The 27,121-nt window shown below is 47.0% G+C and overlaps 1 protein-coding gene across 8 annotated transcripts in view; it reads right to left on the bottom strand.

Moving 5' to 3' along the window:
* Positions 1–705: 705 nt before the first annotated feature.
* The window catches only part of AP2A1 (adaptor related protein complex 2 subunit alpha 1), a 35,733-nt gene continuing 9,317 nt past the window's right edge, over positions 706–27,121 (bottom strand). Inside the window, exons 3-24 of one of the 8 annotated variants that reach the window (XM_044444461.1) lie at positions 26,466–26,608; positions 24,723–24,916; positions 23,566–23,695; positions 22,909–23,010; positions 21,103–21,211; positions 20,233–20,383; positions 19,612–19,780; positions 16,923–17,060; positions 16,551–16,733; positions 15,330–15,427; positions 14,962–15,193; positions 13,329–13,493; positions 12,484–12,549; positions 12,209–12,369; positions 9,368–9,439; positions 8,485–8,567; positions 6,592–6,681; positions 6,344–6,467; positions 5,236–5,352; positions 4,476–4,545; positions 2,646–2,780; positions 706–1,944 (exon numbers count right to left, since the gene is read on the bottom strand). In XM_044444461.1, the coding sequence (XP_044300396.1) occupies positions 1,867–1,944; positions 2,646–2,780; positions 4,476–4,545; positions 5,236–5,352; positions 6,344–6,467; positions 6,592–6,681; positions 8,485–8,567; positions 9,368–9,439; positions 12,209–12,369; positions 12,484–12,549; positions 13,329–13,493; positions 14,962–15,193; positions 15,330–15,427; positions 16,551–16,733; positions 16,923–17,060; positions 19,612–19,780; positions 20,233–20,383; positions 21,103–21,211; positions 22,909–23,010; positions 23,566–23,695; positions 24,723–24,916; positions 26,466–26,608 (2,810 nt within the window). In that variant the 3' untranslated portion in view covers positions 706–1,866. Of the gene's footprint in view, positions 1,945–2,645; positions 2,781–4,475; positions 4,546–5,235; positions 5,353–6,343; positions 6,468–6,591; positions 6,682–8,484; positions 8,568–9,367; positions 9,440–11,383; positions 11,447–12,208; positions 12,370–12,483; positions 12,550–13,328; positions 13,494–14,961; positions 15,194–15,329; positions 15,428–16,550; positions 16,734–16,922; positions 17,061–19,611; positions 19,781–20,232; positions 20,384–21,102; positions 21,212–22,908; positions 23,011–23,565; positions 23,696–24,722; positions 24,917–26,465; positions 26,609–27,121 lie in introns of all 8 variants that reach the window. The other 7 variants (XM_044444462.1, XM_044444469.1, XM_044444464.1 and 4 more) reach the window with 7 other exon arrangements.

Here is a 27,121-nt window from a genome sequence, read left to right as displayed (position 1 = left end):
GGCACAACCAGAATATCTTTCCTCCAATGTTCTTTTAATGCTAACACTTTTCCTAGTCCCCATTCCACTCTTTCCACAAATTGAGAAGTATACAAATCAAATACATTTATGCAGATATACTGCATAATTCACACCACTTAATTAGATTTCTTGTTTGACATTCATTAGAAACTGTAGACCTTTAGAAAGCAAACAGGATTTCCTGTCCTTGTATCAGACTCCAATAATCCCCCTTCCTCATTGCTTTTGGCTCTTCAAGAAGGGGTTCCTGCCATTTGTATTCTGGGGTAGGAGTTTTGTCTCCTTTTTCTTTAAGATCTGCCTTCAAGTGCATGGCTAAGGCATTAAACAGCCTAGCCCCAACAAAAAAGCAAACTTATATTTTGTGTTGACATAATGGCAGAATTGTTGCACTTTGCTTGAAAAGTGCTTCCACCTCTTCGCAAATTCAACCTGCTACCAATTCCATGTAGCTCAAGTTGAACACCTTTCTATAGTTACCAGGACAAACCATCCCATATAACTGTAGTGCCTTGTGAATAGAAAGTGACTGTCCTGCTGGCTGGTTAGAAACCTCTGTGCAGGGAATATTTAATTCCGCATCACAAAACCATGTCACATCTCAGTTCTAAGTGTGGGAACACTGTCTCCCCAGTCCATTTCTGCCCCAAATTTATCTACTTACAAAGAGCAGCACACAACGAGTCAGTCAGCGGTGTGGGGGTGACCCAGCCTGGCTTGATTCTGGCTCTCCCCCGCCCTCACGGTTTTATTACAGTCACATGGAGATAGATACAGGCATTCAAAACCCAGATAAACTAAGATGCGCTAGATAACACCTACACAGCAGAGTAACATGGAGCCCGGGCCAGCATGGGAAGCTGGGACACCCCCAAACTAGCATGAACTGAACCCTCCCCTCCCTTTTCCAAAATGCATGGAGGTCACTATTCCAGAGTCAGTCCCCCAAAACTTTACAGCTGCTTGAGGATAGCAGTAAACACCTTCCTGAAATTTGGAGAAGTTGGGGGGGAGGGCAGGAGAGGAGTTACTAGACATCTGTTCCCCACAGTCCTTTCCATTTTAGGGTAGTTTTCCTTCTAGAGGTAAGGAGGGGGGGAGCCTGTTCTCATTACTATGCCTTGCCCACAAAAACACAAGCAACTGTAACACTGGAATGGTCCATGACAAAGGAAAGGGAGAATGCCCCCCCCACCCCCAGGAAATACACAAGGCAAAGAAACACAAAACAACCCTTACAGGCATTTCTCCCCCAGCCAAACACACACACACACTCACGCACGCACACACCATTCCTCCCCACAGCCAGCTCAGGGGGAAGCAGAGAAGCTGACATGTATACCCCATCTCCCCAAAAGAAAGAGGGAAAGCCATGAATGGAAAGTAAGGGTAAATAATTGTAAACAAAACCAAAATGCCAGCCTAAATCATACAGCTGTGCCAGTGCAGGGAGGGGATTAAGACCACAAATCTTCGCCTCATCCTGATTTAGAATGGACCAGGCTTATAGGCAAGGAGAGATCCTGGCTTTCTTCCAAGGGCCACCCTCCTGCCAAGGGGAAGATTACTCCTGGAAGAATGCCCTACACCAACATACGCTCTCCCTTCTCAACCCTACTTCATCCATCCCAGGGACCACAGCTCTGCTCCCCCTCACATATCCCCCTTGGTGCTGGCCCGGGCTAGGCAATGAGAACACAGAGGTTATCACGACAACAGGCAGGGAGCATTACAGTCTTTTCTTGAGGCCCCTGGTGTGGAGGGAGGTGGGAGGGGATGGACCTAGGCATTCAGTGTGCAGGAACAGCCTTTTCCTCCACTCCTTCCTCCAGTGCAGCCTATGCCTCAGAACTGCTGAGAGAGCAGCTCACAAAGGTGCTTCGAAACAGATTCCTTGCTGGTACGGAGGGTCAGCCGATACATCTGGAGAGAAGATGAAAGAAGATCAGTGAGCACCAGAGCCAAAACAGTCTTTAATTCTAGCTTTGTTACTGTCAAAAGGCCCCTAGGTGGCTTCTTCTGAAGAGTTTCAGTTTTTCCCGTCTTTGCTCTGGAGAACCTTGGAGTCCAGATTTCCAACATTTTCCTGCTTGAGCATTCTAAACATTACCACCCTCTCTCCTAGAACTGAGAGCCACCATCAGGCTGTGCCCTCTGCTTCTCAAGAAGAACATCATAATGAGGAGGAGACCAGCTTAGAACTATATATCATCCAAAGAGAGAGCAATTGCAGGGAGTTAGCTCCACCCCTTCCTGATGGAAGGAACACACACTCCCAAATCCCAGCTCCCTGGGTTTGAAGACACTGGCATTGTCCCTGGGCCACTAAGAAGCTGTGCGCCCCACCTCACCAGGATAAACATCATGGTGAGGGGAGAGCAGCCTAGTTCTATACATCAGCCAGAAAAGGAGAACTGCGGGAAGCCGGGTTGCTTTTCCCTGCCAGAAGGAAGAGCTGTAAGAACACTGACATTAAGAAATGGTGCCTAGTTTATGCTGCTTTCCTCCTCCCTCCCAGTTCCTTTTCCACTTGTGTTGTGTGTTTTAGATTGTGCATGTAGATTGTGCTTATTATTTACATGTAGTAAATGATAAGCAGCTTACAGGAGCCCCCGCCTCCTTACCTGTGCTTGGGCATTGGGTTCCAGCCTCAGTAAGCACCCAACCTGCAGTGCCTTTGTCTGGATGATCCCAGCTCCTACATAATTATCAGGGTTTGGATCCACCTTCTCCAAGAGTGCACTGCCAAAACCTAACAGCTGTGGAAAGAAAAGGCCAATGCTTAGCTGGGCTGGCCAGCTTGCCAGAGGTTCAAACGGCCAACCTAATCTTTCCTGAGGAAGTCAGCTAGGAGGAATAGGTGCAAGAGGAAGGAAGTAGGACCATTGCAAACATCATCCTACCAAGTGGCTTGCAGCATAGCCTGTAACTCCTACCTCTGAGACTGTTATGCAAGCACAGGCAGTTTCAAGGATGTGAGCGGTCTGCACATCTGCCAGAAGAATCAAACAACTCACAAGGAAATGGACAAGCCTGAATGTTTTGTATCCTCTCTACTAATGCAAATCCCCATGTACTTTCTCTCACCCTTCTCCTTATTGATGAAAATAAAATTCTTTTAAAATCTGAAAAGATGCAAATTGCCAGATCACCCAATTTGAACTATTTACAGTCCGAATCCCATACATTTTTAAAATCAGAAGAATGCTCAGTTCCTCTGAATTCAAGGACACTCCCAATTAAGTGTGCACAGCATTACAACACAATCCTATGCACACTTGTTTGAAAGTGAGTCCTTCTGCATTCACTGGTGCCTGGTGCAAAGTGTAGGATTGTAGCCTTGTTGAAGAAGTTAAATTCCCCATTAAACTCAAGCAGTACAACCTAAAAGCAGGAGAACCAAGGAAGAAGACATCAGAAAGGTTGCAACATATTGACGGTTTGCTTGAAATATCAAATTGTGGTTACTGAATCATGGATGATACTTACAAGTATGGGTTAACCCACAAAGAAAACACATGGTTTGGTATTGAATTGTGTTTAAAACCTGGTTTGTGAGTTGTTCACAGGGTTTTCACCAGGCTACAAAGGCAGTGGGCAAGAGCAGTCACCCCCATACCTCCTTTACATGCCTATGCAGCAATGCCACAAAGGCATTTTGGGTACAGGAAGGAAGGAAGTGAAGGAGAAGGGAAACAAATAATCTCTTAGAGAAGAACCTATGGTTCTTCAATCATCTGCCTGACAAAGAGTAGGGCAACAAACTATGGCCTAAATAAACCATGGGTTAGCATTACATGAGAAACAGACCTAACACTATCATAGGATCAATTTCATATGGAAATACGGCAAAGGAATCACTTCCCTGATAAGACATCAGCAAATTAAGAGTTGATAATTGCTTTATTTTTAAAGGAAACATAAATTTGATTACATAAATTTATATATTGCTAAATAAAAGGTGTCTTTCAGAAGATGGTGAAAAGTACTGTGCAATTGAATGCACCTCTTCCATAGAAGGTAATTGCAATTTAATTAACAAAAGCTATTGACCGGTAAAAGGCCATAAAGATTGAGAGATTGGTTGGAAAGAAAATTCAGCTAAAGTCTCAAACTACAAAAATATGGAATACTGATTTATCTCCATTAATACACCAGAGTCAAAATATCTTCCAATATAAACAAGTTCAATATTCATGAGAAGTAGGGAAAAATCCAGTTAAAAAAATTAATGCTGATGCTTACTGACTTTAGCTGTCTATGGTTCTTATAAGAAGAAAAATGGTACTCATTTTCTGTTCAGAGTGAATTTACCTGTTTAAAAGCTGTCTGCAGTTAAAGCTTTAGTTGATTAGCTGCACTGATTAAATTAAAGCCTGCACCTCTCCTCGACAGGAGTCCAGCAAGCCACTTGTGACAGCAGAATGGAGGTAACTGAGACTGACTTTGCTCACCTTGGCCTTAGTTACTTCTGAATCCATGGGGTGGTTTGCCTTGAAGATTTTCTGGGCTTCCTGCTGCGGCCTGCAAGGATAGGGAAAGCAGTGACTCAGTGTCTGCCTATCTCTTTCGCATCCACCTGTCCCACACTGTCACATTTTCTGCACCTCAGTCATTCACTGAGAACTGAGATGGTGATGGTGATTTAAAAGTATCTCCTGAGCAAAGCAAAGAAATTCTCAGTCTTGGTTCCCCAGATGTTGATAGACTGCAGCTCCCATCTCTCCTCACCATTGTGACCAGTGGTTGGGGTTGATGGCAGTTCTGGCCCCACAACAGTGCCAGGACCTATAGATAGAAGCCCCTACATGGCTACCACAGTGTACCAACACCTTGCTTTAAAAAACCTTTTACGGTTATACCAAGGAGCTCAAGGAGGTCAGCATATAAATCAAGTACCTGGGATGGACTAAGCATATTTTGAGAAAGTACAAAAGATAGAGAAAATAACAAAGGGTAGCCTTCCAGTTGTTTTGGACTTCAACTCCCAGCAGCCCCAGCCACTATGACCAATGTTCAGGAATGCTACAAGGTGTGGTCCAAAACATCTGGAGAGCATCAAGCTGGAGAAAGTTACCATCTTAGCAAGTATCTTATATGTCACTCCTGCTCTGACAAATGCAGGAGCTACCATTTATGAGCTCCAATTTCCAAATGCTGAATGGCATTATCCAAATTCATTCCTTCCTCTGCCCACACTGTACACCCACTTACAGGCTGAGCTGTTTCCAGCGCTGGAAAAAGTCTTGTGATTGCATCTCTGTTGCCTGGAAAAATTTGTTGACAGTGATAGGCAATTTGAGTGTGAGGTTCTGCAGCGTCCCGCCGTACCTGACAGAAATGAGTGCAGAGAACTATTAGGGGATGTGAAAAACACCAGCTCACTCTGGCACCACAAGTTGTAGTGATGGCCACAAACTATGGATGCCTTTAAAAGTCATGACCTGTCACCTTTTTTCCCCTGTGGTAGAGGGCAGAACACATTCGAATGGAGCAAAGCTCAGGGAACCAAGATGGTGGATGCCAGGAAGTACTTCCTGACAGTTAGGACCCTAGGGCATGGAATGGGCTTCCACGGGAGGTGGTTGAAGCCCCAGCAGTGCGAGTGTTTAAGGACAGGCTGGACATGCACATGGTAGACATGTCATGAGTGGAGCTGGCTGCAGCTGGGGGTCAGACGAGATGCCCCAAGAGGCCGCTTCTGACTTGCTCTGTTTCAATGTAAAAGGGGATCACACAATCATGGAATATGAGACTATCAGTGGCTACATCATAGCTCCATAATCAGAGGCAACGTACCTCTCAATACCAGTTGCTAGGGAACACAAACAGGAGAGTGTGACTGCATTCATGTTCTGCTTGTGGGCTTCCCACTGGGGCATCGGGTGGCCACTCTGAGAGCAGAATGCTGGACTACAGGGCTCCTTTCATGCCCCCATACTTCAGGAGGATAAGCAAGTACACTGTACAGGACAGCTCATTCCTGGCATACTGAATATAAGGTCCCTTTCTTGCAGTTCCTACATATAAACTGGTAGAGGATTGACATTTATGTAGAAGTAGGATTGGGAACAGGGACAAAGAACAGATGCTTCAGGATAAGGAAAGGGGTGTAAGGAATGACTACTGGTAACATTTTGTGTTTAAAATGGAACCTCAAGCTCTCTGGCATTTTCAACCATTACAAGATTCTGTATTCACACTCCCTGTTGCAGTGCAGAGATAAGACTGGTCATACCAATTCAGACTGCTCTGGGCTGCCGCTGAATACCTTGATTGCTCAAATTGCAAAAGCAGTTTTGGGTCTATTGGGTGACAGTACCGGAATTTTATGTTGATGAGAGGGGCCTCTGTGAAGTCACTCAGGCATTCAATGTTCAGGACCTGTTGAACTTGAGCGCCTCCCTCCACCAGTGGCTCCACTGCTTTTGTCTGGATATTGAGCTGTGAGTTGCGCTAAGGAACAAGGCAATAAAACTGTAGAGGAGCTGAGGAACAGAAGACCCAGGTACCCAAGACTCAGCCCAACTCCCCCTTCTGCATCCACTATACACATGTGCAAAAGGATATGGCTTTGCAGGTCTCCTGGGTAACTGACTGTAGGGGTGAAGCTCTGGAACTGGACAGATGTTTTGTTCCCATAGAAGAGATACATCCGGCCTGAATGAGTGGCAAGAAGGTAGTTTTAGGGTGCAGAGTTTAGCATGCTCTTTCATCAACGCTTCTGCTCTGGCTGATTACAGGACTGAAAGGAAGAGCACCTGGGCAACTGGAGGCAGCCCAGTTCCCTCCAATTCACAATTATATAGCTCACAAACCCTGACCAGGGCCCCAATGGACTTCACTCTCTAAAATAAGAACCCTATTTTCAGTCAGATGGAGCATCCCCTGCTCGCTCGCTCTCTCGCTCTCTGAGCTCTTTCTTCCCAAATTTCCTTTACTTTGCCATCAGTGAGAACTGTGTGATGGCCACCCTTGCTCTGAACAATTGCCAGAGAGTTGCTTTCTATCCAAAAGGTCACACATAGGATGGAAAACAGATCCTGACTTTGGCAAGCCAAACAAATTCTTCGCAGGAATTGCATAGAATAAATGCACTAGTTCTCTTTTGAAAAAAAGTTGTTGTTGGAATGGAACTATCTTAAACCCAAAGAAAGGTGGGTTTCAGCTTTCCCATTTTGACAGCTGGCAGGGAAGCTTTAGAGGCTCTACTACAATTAATACTAATTAATACTAAAAAAATTAAAAAGTCAGAACTACAATTGTGGAAAGCCAGGGAGCTGCCCCACCATTCTGCAAAGTAAGGGATGTCCAAGAGGATCTCCTGATAGTGCCAGCCTAGGAAGGTTGTTAGGGCTGTTCTGTCAGAGCTGACTCCTTCAACCAGCACCCTCCAGATGCATGATACTACAACTCCCAACATCCCTAGCCAGTTGTGAACTCTGAGGGTTGTTCTGCAAGGTATCTGGACAGTACCAGGCTGAGAAAAGCTGCATTAGAGAAAAGAGCTACATGAAGCATTATGGTGACACTCCTCCACAATGTCCATATTATCCAAAAGCAACTGATCAACACTTGCCACAAGCTTCTCTTCTCTAAAACAGAGCCCAGGCTGGCCTTCTGTGTTCAACTCTCCAGGAGAAGATGGGGTGTATTGTTCTGAGGTAAAGTACAGTGGTACCTTGGCTCACGAACTTAATCCATTCCAGGACTCTGGACATGACCTAAATTGGTCATGAGCCAAGTTAAATTTCCCCATATGGTTCGATGTAAATAAGGTTAATCTGTTCTGTAACCATTTTTTAAATCAGAAAAATGTGAAGCAAAGTGACAACAACAAAGATTGCGGCCGTCTCCCCGCCCCCCCCCCAGCATGACCGAGATTGTGCCCGTCATCCCTGCAGTGCCCGTCATCCCAGTGGGGTGGGGGGTGAGGGGGGGGAGAGACGGGCGTGATCGCGGGTGCACTGGGGGAGGGAGAGATGGGCACAAACAGTGAGCTGGGCATGGGGAGATGGCCGTGATCGCAGTTCTGTTCGTGCAGGGAAGGCATGCCTGATCAGAGGCGCACTCCTGCAGGAAAGACAGGCGGCATCTCGGCCATCTCTCACGCAGCTCTGCTTTGCTGCTCCTGTCTTTCCTGCAGCAGCAAGCCTCTGACCATGCATGCCTTCCCTGCACAAAAGGCACTGAGATCGTGGCCATCTCCCCACTCGGGGGGTGGGGGGAGATGGCTGCGATCTTGGTCATCACCCAAAGCGGTGATTGCGACCCAAGTCAAATTTTTTCAGAAATTTTTGTTTGTGACCTGATTTGTTCATGAACCGAGGCCTTCTTGAGCCGAGGTACCACTGTAATGGGAATGAAGAAGGCACAATATGATTCCCATTGAGTGGACTTTGAGGGAGTCCTGCAGAAGTTCAAACCTGCCCATTCATTGCAAACCTGTCTAGAACTACTCACCCAAATTCTGCCGAAATTCTGATTTTACACCGATCTGCAGCAGTTGGTTCTCAAAGAGTACGCCATTATTCTTACACACAAACCTGCAGTGGAATACAGAGGATCAGGTAGAGGACAGCCAAGGCCGCTGTTCATTTGTAAATGAGCCTGCCATTTTGGTTTGTCATGCCAACAGCTTCCCCACCCCAGAATTTCTGCTGGAGCTCACCTGTTTTGTTAACAGCCAGCTGACCTCCTCTCTCCTGCCATCTTAGCTCTCTAAACCAGAGGTGTTGAACCTGCTTCACCTAAGGGCCAAATTCCATTTCTGAGAAATTATTGGGGGCTGCATTCCAGTGGTGGGTGGAGCCAAAGGCAAAAGGCTGAGGCTAAAACACCAAACATACTAGCATACTGTAGCTTGAAGTGCTTACTACCAGTCACTAACCCTTAGGAGAGGCATTTCAACCTTTTAAGATAGGGGGAAACATGCACAACATCTGAGAAATCACCGTCTCATTGGGATGTTGAAATAAAAGGCAGCAGGAGCAACTGGGGCACCCTGGAAAGCTGGGCTGAGAGCCCGGGCATGAAGTTCTGCACCCCTACACTGTATCAACCTCACAATCTGTTTCATTGAGCTAGTGCACCAAAGACACCCACTACTCCGAGTAGACTCTTTTTTGACCACTTGCCACATCTGGAAGGTATTCTCTAGAGGCAACACTGTAGGACATAGCAGAGGATGGTGCTTGGTGAAGCTAGTGGCGTAAGTGGGATCTGGCTGGTGTGGCAGAGGAAATGTTCCCACTCCAGCAGTCAAAGGGGAGCGGCTTCCAATCCATTCCCCCCCCAGCCCATCTCCCACTGCCCACCCATCCACAGCCCTGCCCCAGGGTCTTACTTGTGAAGCAGTTCATCGGCCTCAGCAATAGGCAAAGCAGGGTCCTCAGAGACAGAAGTGGCAGCCCCTGAGCTGAAGGTGGTGGCGAAGGGGCAGAGCAAGGGGGCAGCAGTTGGCAGAGGCAGGGAAGAGAAAGAGCAGAGAAGACGAGTCACCGGGACGCGGCACCATGTTAGTACCAGAAAGAGAGCGGGGCGGGGGGACCATATACACGCACGCAGACACAGAGGCGGCATGCAACACAGCAGGCAAGAAGGCGGAGGGAAGGCAGGGCGACATTCTAAGTAAAGAGCTTCTAAGTAGGGGCTTCCTTCTATAGGTCCCTCCACTGTTGTGGGGCCAAAACTGCCATCAACCCCAACCACTGGTCACAATGGTGAGGGAAGATGGGAGTTACAGTCCATCAACCTCTGGAACTGAGGTTGAGAACCACTGCAAAGGGTGAGCACAAAACAGGGTTTACACTTTCCCTATGTTGACTAAACTGCACTTGCTCACGTTCTTCTCATGCCCAAGTTCCATCAATGAAGAATTTAGTTTCCCTGGCCTGTTAAGAGGTCACTTATATTTTATCTGTTGCATTTATATTCCTCCAAGGAGCTCTCCTCCTCTCCATTTCATCCTTACAACAACCCTGTTTGGTAGCTTAGGTCCAAATCTCCTAGGTCCAAGTCCAGCACCCTAACCACTACCTTACACTGTCTCTCAGATGTTATACTCTACTCTAAGAAATCCAATTCCACATCCTGCCACCCCCCTCCATTCAAAGCTCCTCCCAGGAAGGAGTTCAGTATTCTAGGATCCACAACTGCCCCAGCTTCCTACATGTTTTCCATCAGAAGCTAAGTTGTCCTGGCACACAGCAGCTGTAACACACTGTATTTCACAGTGAAGTGTGAAATCCCAGCTTCCTTCTTCTCCAAATCACAAGGTTCTCATTCCCAGGAAGGGTGGGAGAGGCATGAAACAGTTATCGCCCTTCCCACCCTACCCTCAAGCTGTAATGATCTTTGACTTTTGCAGTGTAGAAGCACACAGTGAATGCTCTTTCCAAGAAATGGAAATTTCCATGGGGCTACTCCCATCCATTTATTTATGTATTATCCTCAGTGTCTACCATGTTTTGCAGAGTACAAGATGACAAGTACCTGCCCTGTAGAGCTTACAGGGTAAACATTTGACATGGGAAACAACGGAAGAAGAAAAGCCTGGAACCAAATGTAGTTCTCTTGTGTTGTATGTGCTTAGGCTTAGTACAAGCTGGGCCTACAGCAGCAGCATGAGAACCAGAAGGCCACACCAAAGGCTTCATGGGAAAGGCGGGCAGCTTTTGTGGAGGGAGGGAAGCACGGCAGTATCACACAGGTGTTCTGGAAGGCAGTTCCAAGCACATGGAGGAGCAGGGGAGAAAGAGCAAGGTCTTTTGCAGGAAAAGGAGATCTTAGAGCTATGGAAGAGGATGGAGCTGGAGAAGCAAAGTCTTCAGGCAAGGGATGGAAGTGTAAAGAGATTGGAGTGGGCAAGACTGACCATGGAGGGTTCTGAAGGCAAGCAACAGCTTTTTATTGGCTATCTACATTGCAGGAGTGGGTTACTTGTAGCCCTCCATATGTTTTGGCCTGCAATTCCCATCCTCCTTCACCATTAGTTCTGGTGGTAGGCCTGATGGGAACTGCAGGCCAAAACTTCTGGTATGCCACAAGCAGCCCACCCTGATTTATAGAACACCTAATGGACCATGTTGTTGCACTTTCCTTTAAATGCAAAAAACTCACAAGACCTCACAGAATATTGTTTTAACATCTGTCACTGCTTCTCACCAAGTACTCAACTTAAACACGTGTGAAAATCTTTTTTTAAAAAAAATCACTAAATGCTCTACTCTTCTTTTTCTGGGTTTTAGAAAGCCTAGCTCAAGAGCAGGACTCGCTGGGAGGCACCACAGAGGCTGGGATGGGGTGGGGTGTCCATAGCAGGGTGGGTGGTATTGGTAGAAAGAATATTTCAGCCCCTTACTCAGCAGGTAGGCCAGCCTCCACCAATAGGGATGCAGGACTCTCGGGAGGTGGCTCCAAGTCACTGCTTCATCCAAGGCAGAAAGAGAGAGAGAGAGAGAGAGGGGGAGAAAGAGAGAGAAAACCATTCCCAAGAGATAGCAGACAGAAAGGAAAGGACACACACGTGCATGCACAAATGGATACACGTACTCACACAGAGGACAAAGAGATAGCAAGACAAGGTCATGAGGACCAACACATGCCCCTCTCCCAAAGAACAGAGAGAAAGTCCAAGAGCTCCCCAACCATTTGGAAACAAGCACCCAGAAGCCCACCTAGCTAAGCCAGTGGTGCTATAAGGATGCACCTGCAGAATGCCCTCGACCCTGTTAGCAAGAGCAGCAGCAGTCCTCTACCCAGGTTTGCACATTTGTCTCTCTCGGCCTGCACTGCCTGCTACTCCAGTTGGCAAGGACCCACCAGTGACTCAGGTGAAAAGAGGCCTTTGCATCTAGAGGTACCAGAAACTGACCTGCACAAATGGGATCTTCAACAAAATGCAGGTGCCCCACCCCTGAACTGCAGCCCCTTCCCCAGGGCTCGCCAAACCAGCCTTGAATCAGCCTTCATGTTCTCTTCAGTGAAAAGGTCTCGCGATGAGCTCCCACCTTTTCTTCAGAAATAGCTGGTGAGATAATTCCAGGGGCCTTAACCACACTGAATAGGAAGCTTCCATTACCCAGCACTGAATTCTCTTGGAAGTGCCACTAGACTTTGACTCCAAATCCCAGGAAAGCAAAAGGAGAGAAAAGTCTGTGCCCAGGTCCCACCCTCACCGCCTCACCTCAGGAAGTTCTCTTCGGCACCAGGCACAAGGCCAGTTGCAGCTGAGGGGCTGTCGGAGAAAACATCCACCAGAAGGTTACCAGCACTGGCAGGCACAGTGGAGGAGGTGGCTGGGGTGGCCCTGAGGCCTAGCAGATCAGCAGATGGTGATGGTGTTGACTGTGAGGAAGCAGAGGAAGGAAGCCGGGGGGAAGGTGGAGAAGTAAGAAATGAAGGCAAAGTCGCTTCCATGCTCCTGACTTGAGAACTGAACCCAAGCACCCTGGTACCTACCTTGGGGACAGAGGAATAGACACCGTGCCCTGCGCTGTGGGAGCATGCTTTTTCTCTACTCCTGCACTACAATGTGTCCGGGGGAGAAAAACAAATTCTGCAATTGGAATACTTTGTGCAAAAAGTATGGACACATTTACATCAATTTCATTGCACCTCCTTGGCTGGGGAGGGGGGCATGGGAGAGATCTGCATTGTATCAGTTTTGCCTGCATAAGTCTAAGAGCCCAAAGATTAATGCAGCCTTCTCCCAACCTAGCACTCTCCAGATGTGTTGAAGTACGATTCCAAGCATCCCCAGCTAGGAGTTGTAGTTCAATACAACTGGAGGGTGCCAAGTTGGGGACTGACTGATATAAGGACTTGGCTGGTCTGAAATATAAAAGGGAGAAGGTGAAGTGGAGGGATGGGAGACCTCACATGATCCATACCCAACTGACCACCTCCTAGGTTTGCATCTCTTTTAGCAAACACAAGGGACAGGGGGAGGGGGCCAGGGAAACTACTCGACCAATGGTCGTCAAAGGCACCTACCCAGGTAAATATATTTTTCTTGGCTGCCAGGAGGAAGACCACTCCCGCAAAAAACTATGTAATGGCAGAGTTACGGGCAGAATTTGCTGGCCTTTACAGATTCTGCAGCACTTTCTGTCCCTTCCTTTCCCACCCAGGCCAGCATGAGCTGCAGCACACAAGAGGATGCCCTTCACAACATAGCCTGCATACTGGTAAAGCAGGGCCTGTGGTTCTCACCTCCCCGGCTCTTATATCCAAAGGGACATGTTCTTTCAAGGGAACCTTCCATGTCCCCAATTCCCATCCCCCTCTCTTCCTCTTGCACTCACAGCAGTGCTGGCTGAGGGCTCCATGCCCCCATTGATCTCAGAGTTTGGGTCCTTCTTGCCGTCATCCAGCTCACTGCCAGCTCCTGGGCCCTTTTTCTTCTTGAGCTTAGCCAAGATGGATGACTCACGCTCAGGGAACGGCGGCATCTCCTCCAGCACTGTCGCCTAAAGAGGGGAAGTGAGGAATAGGAGCGTGAATTTGCAAAACCAACCAGGCAACCTCACAGCTCTAGATCTGTTAGACAGAGACCCTGTGGAACTGGGTGGCAGGGCCTCTTTCAGTTCAAGGGCCAGATCCCAGTTCTGTGCATCTCTTGGGGGCAGGGGTGTTTCAGTGGTGGGCAGAGCCAAAAGCAAAAGGAGCAGGGTCAAAATAGTTTTTAAACTAGCATATTCTAGCTTAAAGTTCTTATTGCTAGCAATTAAATCTTAGGAGATGAAGGCCAGCCTTTTAGAATGAGGGAAAATGGCACAAAAGTTGGGAAACCCCCAAACCATTGGTGGTCAAGGAAAAAAAGGGCATAGCCATCTGAGGAACCTCAGTGGACTAAAATGGGACCCAACTTGGCCTGAGATTTTGCATCCCCACTTTAGAGGTAAATGACGATCTCAACAATGTGACCAAATGGGTCGTTCATTCACTATACTGAACCTGTTATGAGCTCCTGTAGGGCCAATTTTCCTGTTATGGCTGCTAAATAACAGGAAAGACCTGTTCTCTCCTTTCTCTCAGAGCAACAGAGCAGCTGCATCTCGAACCTGGAGGTGTTCTGCAGCGTCAGAAAGAGGACCCTGACCACATACTGAAGGCTGGTTCTGATTCAGCTCAGTAAACAAGAGGCTCTGATTAGCCAGCCAAAGATTTTTTTACCCCATCCAGAGAATTTGTGTAATAGAATATTGTTATGATCAGCCTGGAGTGGCCTGGTCAGTTAGACCATACTGACTCCATCTTACCAAGGCCCAGCAGACAGAAACCGGTCTTTTGTAAGCAGCTAGAATCCATGTCAGAGAATCCGTCTCAGTGTGTGCAGTGCATTATGGGTAGTCAGATAAACAAACCCAAGACATTTTTCTGCAATCTCTGCCCAGGCAAGGGGAGAAGGACTAGGGCAGATAACCACCACTGTTGTGGGTCTTTCTCTTCCAGCACCAGGAGAGATTGCCCAAGGTTTCTCCACTACAAGCATCCAGGAATAGTTTTTCCCCGAAAAAAAGGGTCATATTTTTGGGTCATGCTAGCACTATTTTAATGCCCAGCAACAAGCTGAATAAAACCTGCAATCTAGCTGTGCTTCCCTAAGGGCACAGGAGGTTACAAAGAAGCCCAAATCAAGGGACCCCTGTGGGATCTTTAGCCAGTCATTTCCCAAGGACTGAGAGGGCACTGAACCAGGCTGTGTGCCCTCAACATGGTGTTGCCTGCAGGTGCCAGGTTGATTAAAACAGGCACCCTTGTATCTTAAAAAGAAGCTCCTGGCTCTCATTATTTGATTCTCCCTGAATCAGCTTCTCTCAGATGAGAGCTGCAAGCTCCTTTGGAAGGGAAATGGGCATCTATTGCTTCCTGAGACAATGTCTTGGCTGGCTAGTAGTTGACTCCTGCCATCAACACTCCTGGTTCCCCCCTCACCAGGACATCGGTGCTGGCAATGGAGCTGAGCTTGAGGTATTCAACGGCGCGCTGCTGCAGCTCCACGTCGGCGTTGCGGATCTGGCTGTCTGAGCGCAGCACCTCTTGGATTGTGCCCTTGGTCTCAGGAAAGAGGTTGATGAACTTGATATAGGTGGAGAGGAGCAGGGCCCGTGTTGACACGCTGCAGAGGTGGAACTTGGAGTGCAGTAGGTTAAACTGCACCAAAGGGCTAAGAGAGGAAGGCAAAGGGGTGCGAAGGGGTGCGTTACTGGCAGAGATGGATATAATGGAATTCAGATATCTCAGACAGGGAGGGCAAGTAAACCGTTTCCTCAACCAATTCACTTCCTCCAACAACTCCCTACCTGGAGCGAGGATCTCCAGCGATGAGGTTCCCAAACTCCCCTAGGATATAGCCTCCAACTTTCACCATGTTCTCATGACATGCAGGAGCCTGCAGGGCCTATGAGAAATAAGAGTGTGTGCAGTGCATTATGGGTAGTCAGATAAAAAGAAAGCCATGGAAAGAAGCTCCCATTCTAGTTTACTATGAATAAATTGGCCAAAAAGCCTTAGGTCTTTTTAATTTCTTTCAGGGTCTCCAGTCTAGTAAATAATGACTGTCCACAGAGGCATACATTCAACAGGAAATCTGCTATGCAAGTGTATTCACCACAGTTGCTCCCAACACACAGACAATCCTCTCCCAAGGACTGGCCTCAGGAGAAACACTTTTTCTCTTCATCTTTTGTTATGTCGGCGTTTAACAACAACAATTGGCTTAGTTCTTAAGCAACTTTCCTCTTCTCTGAGCAAAGCTATGCACAGGGCTCCCAAGTGCAAAAAAGGGGCAAAAACCCTTGAAAATAGTAAGGTAACACATTTTAAAAACTGATAATCCTGCGGATAAAAACAGAAACAAAACAAATGGCCTCATGGGGGAAGGGGCAGCAGTCAACTGGTACTCTGGAGCCACAAGAGGAGAAAAGGATGGGAAAAGCAGACTTCTTCCCACCCCCACAGCTGCTCCTATTGGCAGGGACATCTGGATGCAACCTATGTAATAAACCCAGGGCACTGTCCAGGAGGTCCAAGCACCTGGGGCCAACTTGCATGTTCATTTATTTTTATGTGACGAGAACCAGAGGGATCAGCAACAAAGTGTGATTTGCTGTGTGAAATGCTTCCCTTTAGTGTTCTAAGTAGCCAGCCAAGTCCTCCTCCAGGATACTCCTCTCCATTCCCCTTCCTTCCTAGTTTTCCTTCACCCCCACAACAGTTGTCTAGTGAGAACTATGGTCATGAAGCATGCTCAAACCTCGTCGAGTTTATTTTGTTGTCCTCCCTGCATTTTTTTCCTGATTTTTCTTGAGGGAGGGGTGCTTCCTGCAGCTCTCCAAGCTTCGTGGTACCCCCCCCCCCTTGGGTGTGGGCACGACACTGCTTTGGCTAACAAACATTGGCCCAAAAATCAGAATGTATAGAATGCTTCTTCAAATCAATTGAAGACCAAGGCAACCAGATGTACACACACCTCAAGCGCACTTACAAAAGATGTTCACTGTCAACAAATCAATCCCACCCACCTCAAAGACGGTCTTGGCAGCATAACCTTGCACATCATCCCGGTTGATGACGATCTGGATGACACGGTACCACACCTCTTCACTCACATAGTCCCCAGCGATACGGATCAGGTTGAGGATGGTGTCCACATACCAGCTGTAGTCCACTGCGTATTTCTCAGCCAGGATAGCCACCTTTAGCACCTGAGAGAAATGAAACCAACTTTCCCATCTGCGTCTGCAGCTACGGCTAACCACTCTCCCTACCAGGCATTAAGCAAACGCAGGCACCTTCTTATTCCATTTCACAGAATTCCTGTCTGATAAAGAAACATGTTGATTTGCACAACCTTTTCCCCACTCCGGTCCCAACAACGGGAGCCCCCAACTCACAATCTCCTCACGGATGGAGTAGTCGGCTGTCTCCAGGTAGCTAAGCATCTCTGAGACAATCTGCTTGGCGTTTGTGCGGTCACACATGGCATACAGGAGGTCAGCAGCCCGCTGACGCACACTCACATCCCGTTCAGTCTGGGAAAACAGGGGGAAGCAGTGAAAGCCACGCTCTTGCCTGTGGCGTGTACCCACCCTTCACTCCAGCCTTGAGTTGGCCCACACAGATATGAACCATGCAGCAGGCACCTTCTGATGACCTGCTACTAATCATCCCCCAGGCGGGCAATGCAACAGAAAGGGATGCATGAGGAGGATATAAAGATGGTACCATGTTCCAATGTCCTACAGCAGATACTTTTTCATTCCCTCCTCCAACCCTTAACCCTGAGATGCAGAACCACAGACCAAATCCAGCCTGCCCAGGATCACAATCTGTGGTTCCCCAGAAGGTCATGCCCCTTTCCTTTTCTCCCCACTGATCATGTGGTAGGTTCCTGGATTTGGCATAGCCTTTTTTCCCCATTCTGAAATGTTAAAACGCCTCTCCTATGGTTTCATCAGTGGCAATAAGAGCTTTAATCTACAATATTCTGATTTTTAAAATATTTTGGCTCTGCCTCAATCTGCCTTGGTTCTACCCATCCTCTAGAATGCAGCCCCTGTGAGCATCTGTGAAATGGACTGCAGCCTTCATCCTGAAAAAGGTTTGACACCTGATTTTGTGGTCTACCATGACCACTCATTAAACTCAAGCCAGATTGCCTAACAACCAAGTCAGGGCAAGGTCTCTTAATCCTCAACAGTGATGACTAGACAGTCATGCACAAAAATACGACTTCTAATAGATCCTAGTCCATCCTTCCCCAGTCTGGTACCCTCCTGATGTGTTGAAGTACACACCTGTTGTGTGATGAGTGTGATAGGAAACACAAGGAGAAGGTACCACATTAAGGAAAGCTGGATTTTTTGCTGCAAGACCTATATGCAAAACTGTAAAATAACGTTTTAATGTTTTACTGTCCAAAATAATGTTAACTTGATTTGGTTAACAGAATTCACTGAAGATGCGGTCATTTAATTAATTTCTTTTTAATGCCTCCTGCAACTTGCTTTTAAATAGTAATCATTTTAGCTTTTAAATGTAAAATGTTATCTCCTGATTCATGATGAAAATTCTGACCAAAGATATCCCAAGACTGTGCACCATAAAAAGTGCGGGGCCACAATGTCAATTCTACAAGCTGTACACATTTTCAGAAATCGACCCTTTTAGCTAATACTTCCTGGGCTCACATGATGTCTCCTGAATCTCTTAGTGCTCATTCCAATAGAGATGCTCCTAAGAAGAGCAAAGAAGAATAAATTGCCTTCATACCCTTCTTGCATTGCAAAACATTTAGATGGCAGAACTTGGTTAAATGTGGTGCTCTGGAGTGGGAAGCAAGGAAGCCGATGACCATCCCCCACAAAATAGCCCCCCAAAAATCCTTTTCTGAGATGTTTCTTAGAACCTTGGAGAAGCAGCTGGTGTGGTTCTCTCCATGCCAGCTGTGAGTGGTGGAGGGAGGTATCTGGGCAGATCCCAAGCTATGTGGTTGGGGCAATTTTCTGACCTTGTAGTTGGGAACTCCAAAAGGTCTTTAGCTGTCTAGAGGGGCAAAGACCTTAAGAAGCCATTGAAGTCTTATCTCCTAAATACTGGAAATCCAGCTCAAAATTCACTTTGACTTCTGAAATTTCACTAACATATATTCAAGCATAAGGGCAAAGTCTTGCTTTAATAACAAAGAAAAGCTAGTGTTGCTGTGTTCCACATGCACAAAGTGTGATTGCAGAGCTGACACTTTTTTCCTTCAGCCCATGTATCTTCCTTTCTACCCTCTAACCTTACTGAGCTAAATCCCTCAGAGAATACTCCTTTTTGACCCCACCCACAACACAACTGTTGGCAGGCTTTCAAGTTCTCCTCTGGAGAATATTTTAGGAAATAATCCTCCAATAATCTCCACCCAAAATGGGTACAATTCACAGTTCATTATTATTTTAATATGGTTTCATGCTATTTTAATACAGTAGCAGGAACCAGAGGATTAGCTTGGACTCCTTCCAGGCTTCTTCTTCTAGCCTGTAGCCTCCTTTATTCCTAGAATAAACTAGCAATATTGATCCATAGAGCATTAACTGAGACAAAAAAGAGCCAGTGTGGTGTAGTGGTTAACAGCACGGGACTGGGACTCAGACGATCTGGGTTCTAGTCCCCGCTCAGCCATGGAGCCAACTGGGTGACTTTGGGCCAGTCACAGACTCTCAGTCCAACCTACCCCGCAGGGTTGTTGTTGTGGGATAAGATGGAGGAGGAGAATGATGTAAGCTGCCTTGAGTCCTTTGTAGGAAAAAGGCAGGATATAAATCGAAAAATACATACATACATACATACACACATAAAATTTCTCAGAAGTTAATTTGCAGAGAATTTTTCTTTAGCAAACCATTGGAAATCTACATAGCAGCACCCTACTCTTGGACATTATTCAACAGGATTCTCCCTGCAATTTCATCACCTCTGAGCAAACAGGGCTGAGAATTAGGGAATGGGGACTATTTGCATTCAGCCCTATAACTCCCCACACCCCAAGGTAAGCTGCCATTTTCACTTGTTCTGTGTGCGCCTTTATTGATCCCCAACCTTGAGAGCATTGATGACTGTCTCGATGTGGGTCTTGACAGCCTCGTGAGAGAATTCGGAGCTGGCCAGGGTGCACATGCTCTCCAAGGCCAGGTAGCGCAGGTTGGTCTCTCGATGCTGCAGGAACTGGCCTAGTTGATTGCATGCCCGCACCAATAAGTTGGGTTCACTGTGGAGAAAGAGGACAGATTTAACTTCAGGCTTCACATACTGTGAGGAGGGTCCCAGTGCAGCTCAGGACCGACTGCAAACCTTTCAAGCCTCCCAGAATGCCAGCCAACAACCCCTGAGTCCAACCAAATACTTTCCAACTGCCAATCATTAACGCTTTTGGTTTTTCCAGTTTCCACAACTCTGTCCTTGTCCCTCTGGCTTTGCCTGTGGCTCTTGCCTGATGGGAGAGAGGACCACTGAAATGCTTTCAAGCTCCTCAAATCTGGCATTTGGAGAGATCGTTTTGGGAACTCTCACAAAATGGCTACCTTGGGGTGGGCCTTGCCTGTTTGCATAGGGGTTGGCATGGGAGCATGGGTGTGGAGTGGCCAGTCAAGAAACAGGATCATGCTGTCTTTGTTTCCCCTCACATCAAGTTTACTTAGTGTAAGGAGCCTGAGTGCTCGCCTGTCGTAGTGGATGATGAGGCTGATGGCTTCAAAAAGGATCGCGTTCTTGGCATTGGAGTGCTGGACCTTCTTGGACTTGGGTGGCTCCTGGGCCTTGTTCAGGATAGTCTCCAGGCACTCAACCAGGCGTCCTTTCACTGCTGCATCTTCTGTGGGGAAAGCAGAGGGTGTGGAGGCTGGACAGTGGACTATTAAACGGAGCTCTGTCAGGAAAAGGACCCAAGAGTCCTGGCTCTCCGCGTCCATTATCATTGCACTCTCCTCCATCCCCCCAAGATACTCCCCTGAACCAACACATTCCATTGCATCTCAAGAGTAATGACTCCTAGTATTCTACAACTTGAACACCAGTCACGGTCTGAAGGTCTCCATCAGCAGATGCATCTACAACTATGCCAGTTTGTGACAATCTAGATATATTAGGCGTTACGAGGATGATGAGATTCCAGTCCCCTTCTCTGACAATCAATTGAGCAAGAGAGGGGAGGCAGGAAGGCTCATAGAGGCCCCTTCATGTAGCTTGGGGTACAGAACCTCTTTTAGCATGAGGCCATATTCCATTTCAGGGGTCACATCCCACTGATGTGTGGGACCAAACTAGAAGCAGCAGAGCCAAAAATACCAATATATTCTAGCTTAAATCTCTCACCACCAGTAGCTAAGCCTTAGGAGAGACATTTCAAGCTTTCAAACTAGGGAAAGAACTGTACATAAGCTGGGAAACCACCAAAGTTTGATGCTTTGGTCAAAAAGGGTAGACCAAAAAAAGAGGGCATGGCCACTGGCAAACCCTAGAGGGCTGGATTGGCCTTGTTCTTCTCTAAACTTCTCTCTCTTTGCACACCCCAAATCCTATGCTACTGCCTACCTGGGGGAGGATAGCACTGCAGCAGCCGCAGGAGCTTGACTGAGAGCCAGGGGGCTGGCACAAAGTAATAGGTGTAGTCCTGGAGGTCTGTGGAGGCTGATGACACAATCTGCAGGGGGAGAACACAAACACAATAGCACACAGCATCAGTGAGAGCCCCCCAAGCTGGCTATGTTAAAACATCTTTATTGCCCCTTCTGTCTCCATCCTATTACCACAAAAGGCCTGGCTCCCAGAGCCTACACTAGATGAGCTTCACAGCAGACCTGGGGAGGACAGAGGGAGGAGCGAGATGAGTCCCACTGCTGGGCAGGGTTAATGCCCTGTATGCCATTTCCCCAATTTAAGCGCCCCCCCCCCCCCGCACCCTTCAAAGTTCTATTAGCTGAAGGGGGAAAGAACAACAGGAATAATAAAGAAAAACTGTGACAAATTTAATATCTCAGGTAAAAGAGGGGCATTTGAGAGCAGGAGCTAACGGAGTATCAAAGCAGGTGTGATACTAAATGTGAGACTTGCAACTCCATCTGGTTAAACACAGAGGCATGCACACAAAAGCAAGTATGGGGAAGACCCAATTTTCCTTGCTTGCTGCAGTCCTGATATTGATCCTCTACAGCAGCTATCAGTTCCAGGAGGGAAGTTTCCACTGGCACCTGTGAGCAGAGCAGAGCAGAGGGAAATGCCCCCAAAGCAGCTCAGGAAAACCTCCTGAGTCCCCCAAGCTCTGCCTATTTGCAATTCCACTCCCTATGTTCTAAAGCAGACTACAGCCACAACCCTTAGCTATGCAGGCAGACACAACAGTGCTTTACCTCATACACTGTTCCCCCTCCTGCCCTCAGGTAACAGAAAGACAAAGCCCTCCACCACCTCCCTGGCTAGGTTGGTGCTCCTTCTTGTGTTCACCTGAGACAAGTCCCTGTTCTCTTTGCCCTCTTTTCCTGGCATTGGCCCTATGTCACAGCCACAGTAATGTGAGATACACCCAACGTGCCATGCATGCCATGATGCAAAATAAAGAAACAAATCCTTGGAAGTCCTTTAGAGGCTGCCTTGGTTTTTTCATTCTTGTTAAGACAGCGTTATTGCTTACTCTACAACAGCCTACAGATCTTATCTTGCAATGGAGGATATTTTTCAATGTAGCACCCACCTGTGAAATTATCTCCACATCAAGATCAGGCAAACACCTAGTGTGGACTGCTGAAAACTGAAGATGTGTTTGTTTGCCTAGACCTTTCTCTGATAGTTAGCATTGCCAGCTATCTCTGATTATTATAACATGGTGTTTTCTTACTCCATAACTGTTTCTATCATTTCACTGATTGGGCATATTGGGTTTGGTGGTTCAGGGGGGATTGTTATTTTACCTTATGAACAGATATGGGAAGTATTTAAAATAGAAAAGGAACACAGTACATATATTTTCTCAAAGTTACAAGCAAACAAGGGCACATTTATGTTTAAACAGAAAAAATGTCACATAGCTCTCAGCATTCCCTAGTTGGTTAGGACATGCTGGGAACTGCAGGCCTTTTTCTCTCTCTAGTCATACATGGGATTGCCCCCTAAATGTCTTTTGCCTCACAAGTTTGGGGTTTTCAGCTTTGTTCACCGTCTTCCCTATGTGCCCAGGTTCTTATGACTCCTTGCTCCCAGATACAGGACTGGCTCCCAACCAATAGCTCTCCAGCAATCCCACCCCCACAAAAAAGTCAAACAAATTCAAATAAAAATAAATGGTATTACAGTAATAAAAAAGCAAAAAATAGACTCCCAGCTCCCCCAAACTTCAGGACTCACCCTACTGAGCCTAGACACAGCCAAGGAGACGCATGTCTTGAAGTCATCAGGATTCTTCTTGCAGAGACAGGCAATGAGGCTGACAGCCGCTGTGACCACGCCCTGCGTCGGAGAGGGACAGCGATGGGGCACCCGGTGAGAAAGTGCGAGATGGCTCTTTTTCACCTCCCACTGTAAGCCATCTTGAAAATGAGGTGCAAGCCTACTCGGGCAGTGTTTCTGTGGGGGGGTGGAGGGTGCTGTTTGGCGGTCAAAGCTTCATACATTGCATCTCCCTTGAGCCTTCCAGTAGGCGCGAAAAGAGCTGCTTTAAGCACATGTAGAGTGCATCACAAAGCCACCGCAAATGGATCATTAGGAATTCTGTATAATCCACGCGGAGTGCTGGTAACCCTTATTTTCTGTGAACAGAACCCCTGAGTATCACAGGGCGGAGGTGAACAATTCTGAATGCTCATCGCAAGAGAGCCTCAGCTATTGAGCAGTAACCCAATAACCCTAGCCCTAAATGAGTTAAATAGATGAACAAACCATGTGACAGGGACTAGGAGTGCGTGGCTGGGACATACTATGTGCAGGTGACTGTGGGGACTGCAGCAAAGTCTACACACGGGCCCTTTGAAAACGAATGCTGGGAAAGGGAGGGGAGCGGCATACCATGTGCTGGTCATTCAGGAGGTGCACAACACGTGACGTCCACTCTCCCATAGGCACCAGGTCAGGAGAAGTCTTGTAAAGGCGCAGGAGGCAGAGGGCGGCGCTCTGCTTCACGCTGTCCATGGTATCACTGAAGTGCAATTATAGACAGACACAGGGCAGGCAGGGGGCGGTGAGATTAACAGGGTGCCTGAAGGTAGGGTGCAGAACCCAATTTTCATTTCAGAGACATTCCTTGGCATTACAGTGCTGGGTAGGGCCAAAAGCAAAAGTGGGACCCAAGGTAAAAGAGGCAGGGCCAAAAATGTCAAACATACCAGCATACTGTAATGTTTTTACTGCCAGTTTTTAGGAGAGGCATTTCAACCAGATAGAATTGGGCGGAAAACAACACAAAAGTTAGGAAAGTACCCAGTGATTGGTGGGTAGGGAAAAGGAGGCATGGCTGTCTGGGAAACCCTGACCAACTGGACTGGGATCCCAGGCCAGTAGTTCAGCTATGGCATTTTAGTTGAAATTGATGGTCTTATGGGGACACCCTTTAGATGGCTATATGTGTTAGTTCATTCTGGTGTTTCTCCCCACAGTTCAGCCACCATTACATGCTCTAAAACTGCTTTTGCATTCCTGAAATGTTAGAACAAAAACAAAACTGTTCACCAATCCGGATGTTAAAATGAACTCTAAGCATGTGCAATTTTGCATTTTTAACTCACTGAAATCACAGCACTTTCATGATGACAGGAGTAAACTGGAGTTTGCTTCTGCACCTGCTGCTCTCTTGGTGGACACTTGGGAGCTCTGTGGGGACCTGCACTTGGGCCCCAAGGTCCAGCAACACCTGCATCACAGTTCCAAGGGGGCTGGACTGGGGCCCTGGGACTGAGGTTCTGCAGCCAAAGGTCAGAGGTAAAACCACTGCTTTGCATGCAAAAGATCCCAAGTTCAATCTCTGCCAACTCCAAATAAAAGGATCAGATGACGGGAAGGACCTCTGCCTGAGGCCCTGAAGAGCCACAAGAAGAGACAACATGGAAACAGAGATGGACAGATAACCTGTGCTGGCATAGGGAGCTCCCTATGCTGTTACAAGCACTTTTGAAGACAGCCCTTTACTCCACACAAAGCCAACCCTTTCTCCAATGATGCTGCCTTACCCGGCCACCAGGATACGGGGGATTTCAGAGGCAAAGGCCTCAGCCATTTCGCGGCTGCCTACATTGGCAATGCAGTGCAGGGCCAGGCACATGAAGGTGGGGTTGCGGCTCGCCAAGTCATTCTTAATGGCATTGTTGATGAGGCGGATCAGCTCGCTGTTGGAGTTCACCAGCACAGAAATAAACAGGTAGCCCTAGGCAAGTGGACAGGAAGGGAGATGTGGGGAAGACAAGAAGTCATGACCCTGGAATTGTGGAAGCGGTACGGGCACACCTTTGGTTAGCCAAAGGCATCCCAAGGAAATGCCACTGCGACTGCTTTGTCTCTTAGCAGAAAATAGCCAGGGTGAGGTTAGCTACAGTCATCAAGGGAAATAAGCAGTCATGTTGACACATTCTTTGGCAGCTAAGCTATCTCTAACCACAGGACATGGGGAAGGACTCATTGTAAGATGCCCTGATGTGCCCAGGACAGGGTGAATAAAAATCAATTAAAATTGGATTTTTAAAATACTTCTTTTTAAATCTTGATTTAAATCAAATCCACCTGGCCCAGGGTCACCTTTTTTGTCCAATTATCAGCAAGGAGTACTGCATTTTAATTAAAAGTCCCACGTCAATATAGAAGGCTCAAAATAGAAGTTAAAAGAGAGAAAAATACATGGGGGAGCTGAAAGAGGGAGGAGAAATAAATACAGAACCCTAAATTTAAATTCTTACCTGAGCTTGGTTCATACAGAATAGCAGATGAGGTTGTCAACTAATTGTAAGTGTATGTTAGCCATGAATAAAAGCAATTTGGTTTTGAGGTGAGATTCCATCAGATTTTCTCAGCTTAGCTCCCTGGACTCTGGCCCATTTTCTCTCTCCCCTAAGTCTACCTCACACTGAACCTTCACGTGGGTGCCCAGTAGGAAGAGATTTACCACTATCTGTGGTTTGTGTCAGTGGGAGAGATTTGGGGCAACTTTGGCTAACCCACGCAAAAGGGGAATATGGGGCATCTCATGTGAACTATCCTCAACTTCCCCAAGGGAAGCCTTTGTCCCACAGGGTATGCAGACACAACAGTTTTCAAAGGCTCCTGTTCTAGACTTTACCACCTTTCTCTTATTTGTACTTTTGTAAGAAGAGCACAGATTAACATGACCCATGATATTGAAGCAGAATCTGTAATCGTTTGCTTTTATAACATATACAACAATTTATGAAATTCTAGCTCTATTTTATTTGCATGATTTTACAGTCATTATAATTTACATAGGAGTCAATAAGGTATAGCCCTCCACGTGTTTTGGTCTACAGCTCTCAACATCCCTAATCACCACTGCCAATGATGAGGGCTGATGGAAGCTGCAGGCCAAAAGACCTGGAGAACCTCAAGTTGCCCACCTTTGGATTACAGTGTCAGACTAGGATGGGAAAGATCCCCACATACCCCCTCGGCCTAACCTACCTGACAAAGTTTCTGTAAGGATAAAATAGGAACAGAGGGATGACATATTTTTCCCAGACATCCTTACAGGAAGTGCGAAAATAGCAAGTAATTACAGGCCAAATAATTATGGTCTTTCTGAATAAATTATACATAGACCTGGGGTTTTCATTCCACTGAAGTCTGGGTGGTAGGCTACAGTTGGGAATGAGGGCAAAGAGACAGCCAAGACCTGTGGTGGATTTTGTTTCTGGCCTGTTTGTTTTGTTTTAGAAGACCCCCAGCACAGTCCCCTTGCACCAACTCACAATTTGCTTCTCTGTGTATTTGTTGGAGCTAAGCAGGTTGACTGCTTCCATATGCCCAAAATCAATGTCATGGCCCAGCAGGAAGATGAAGAGCAGCTTACAGACATATTTCTTCTTGCTGTAACCATCCAAGGCTTTATCTCCTGAGGGGGAAAGGAGAGTGACAGGGGAGTATGGAGGAGAGACGTTCACTGGCATGGTTGAAAGTTGACTATAAGGCAGTCAAGGGGAGAAGGATCAGTTACAAGAGCTTCATGGTCACTTCTCCCGGAGGTCATAACCTTCACATCTGAAACCCCTCAGGAGGACATGTGTATCAGCAGACACATTATCACACATAGTTACAATCCATTGTTTAAACAGCCCAAAGCTTACAACCAAGCAACAAACCAAGGGATGTCTTTTGGTGTCCACAGACAACTCCAACACTGTTGCCCTGCAGAGCCATAGGAATCTCCTGACAAGAAAAAAACTGCCTTGCTCTCAGAAAAAGTGAAGTCTATCTAAGAAAAAAACAGAATAAACCAAGAACCAAAACTGCCAGATAGCCTGAAAATGCCAGAAACCAGATCTCTGAAGTTACCTGGAAGCAGCCTAAGTTTCAGTAGAAAAAAAAGGAAGGAAATGGTATTTCTACAGAGGTCTGGGGATCTCAG

This window comes from Varanus komodoensis, unplaced genomic scaffold (assembly GCF_004798865.1).
Source record: "Varanus komodoensis strain SLA01 unplaced genomic scaffold, ASM479886v1 scaffold45, whole genome shotgun sequence".
Taxonomy (NCBI): domain Eukaryota; kingdom Metazoa; phylum Chordata; class Lepidosauria; order Squamata; family Varanidae; genus Varanus; species Varanus komodoensis.
The sequence above is the reverse complement of the archived record's forward strand: the minus strand, read 5'-3'. Positions and strand labels throughout refer to the sequence as shown.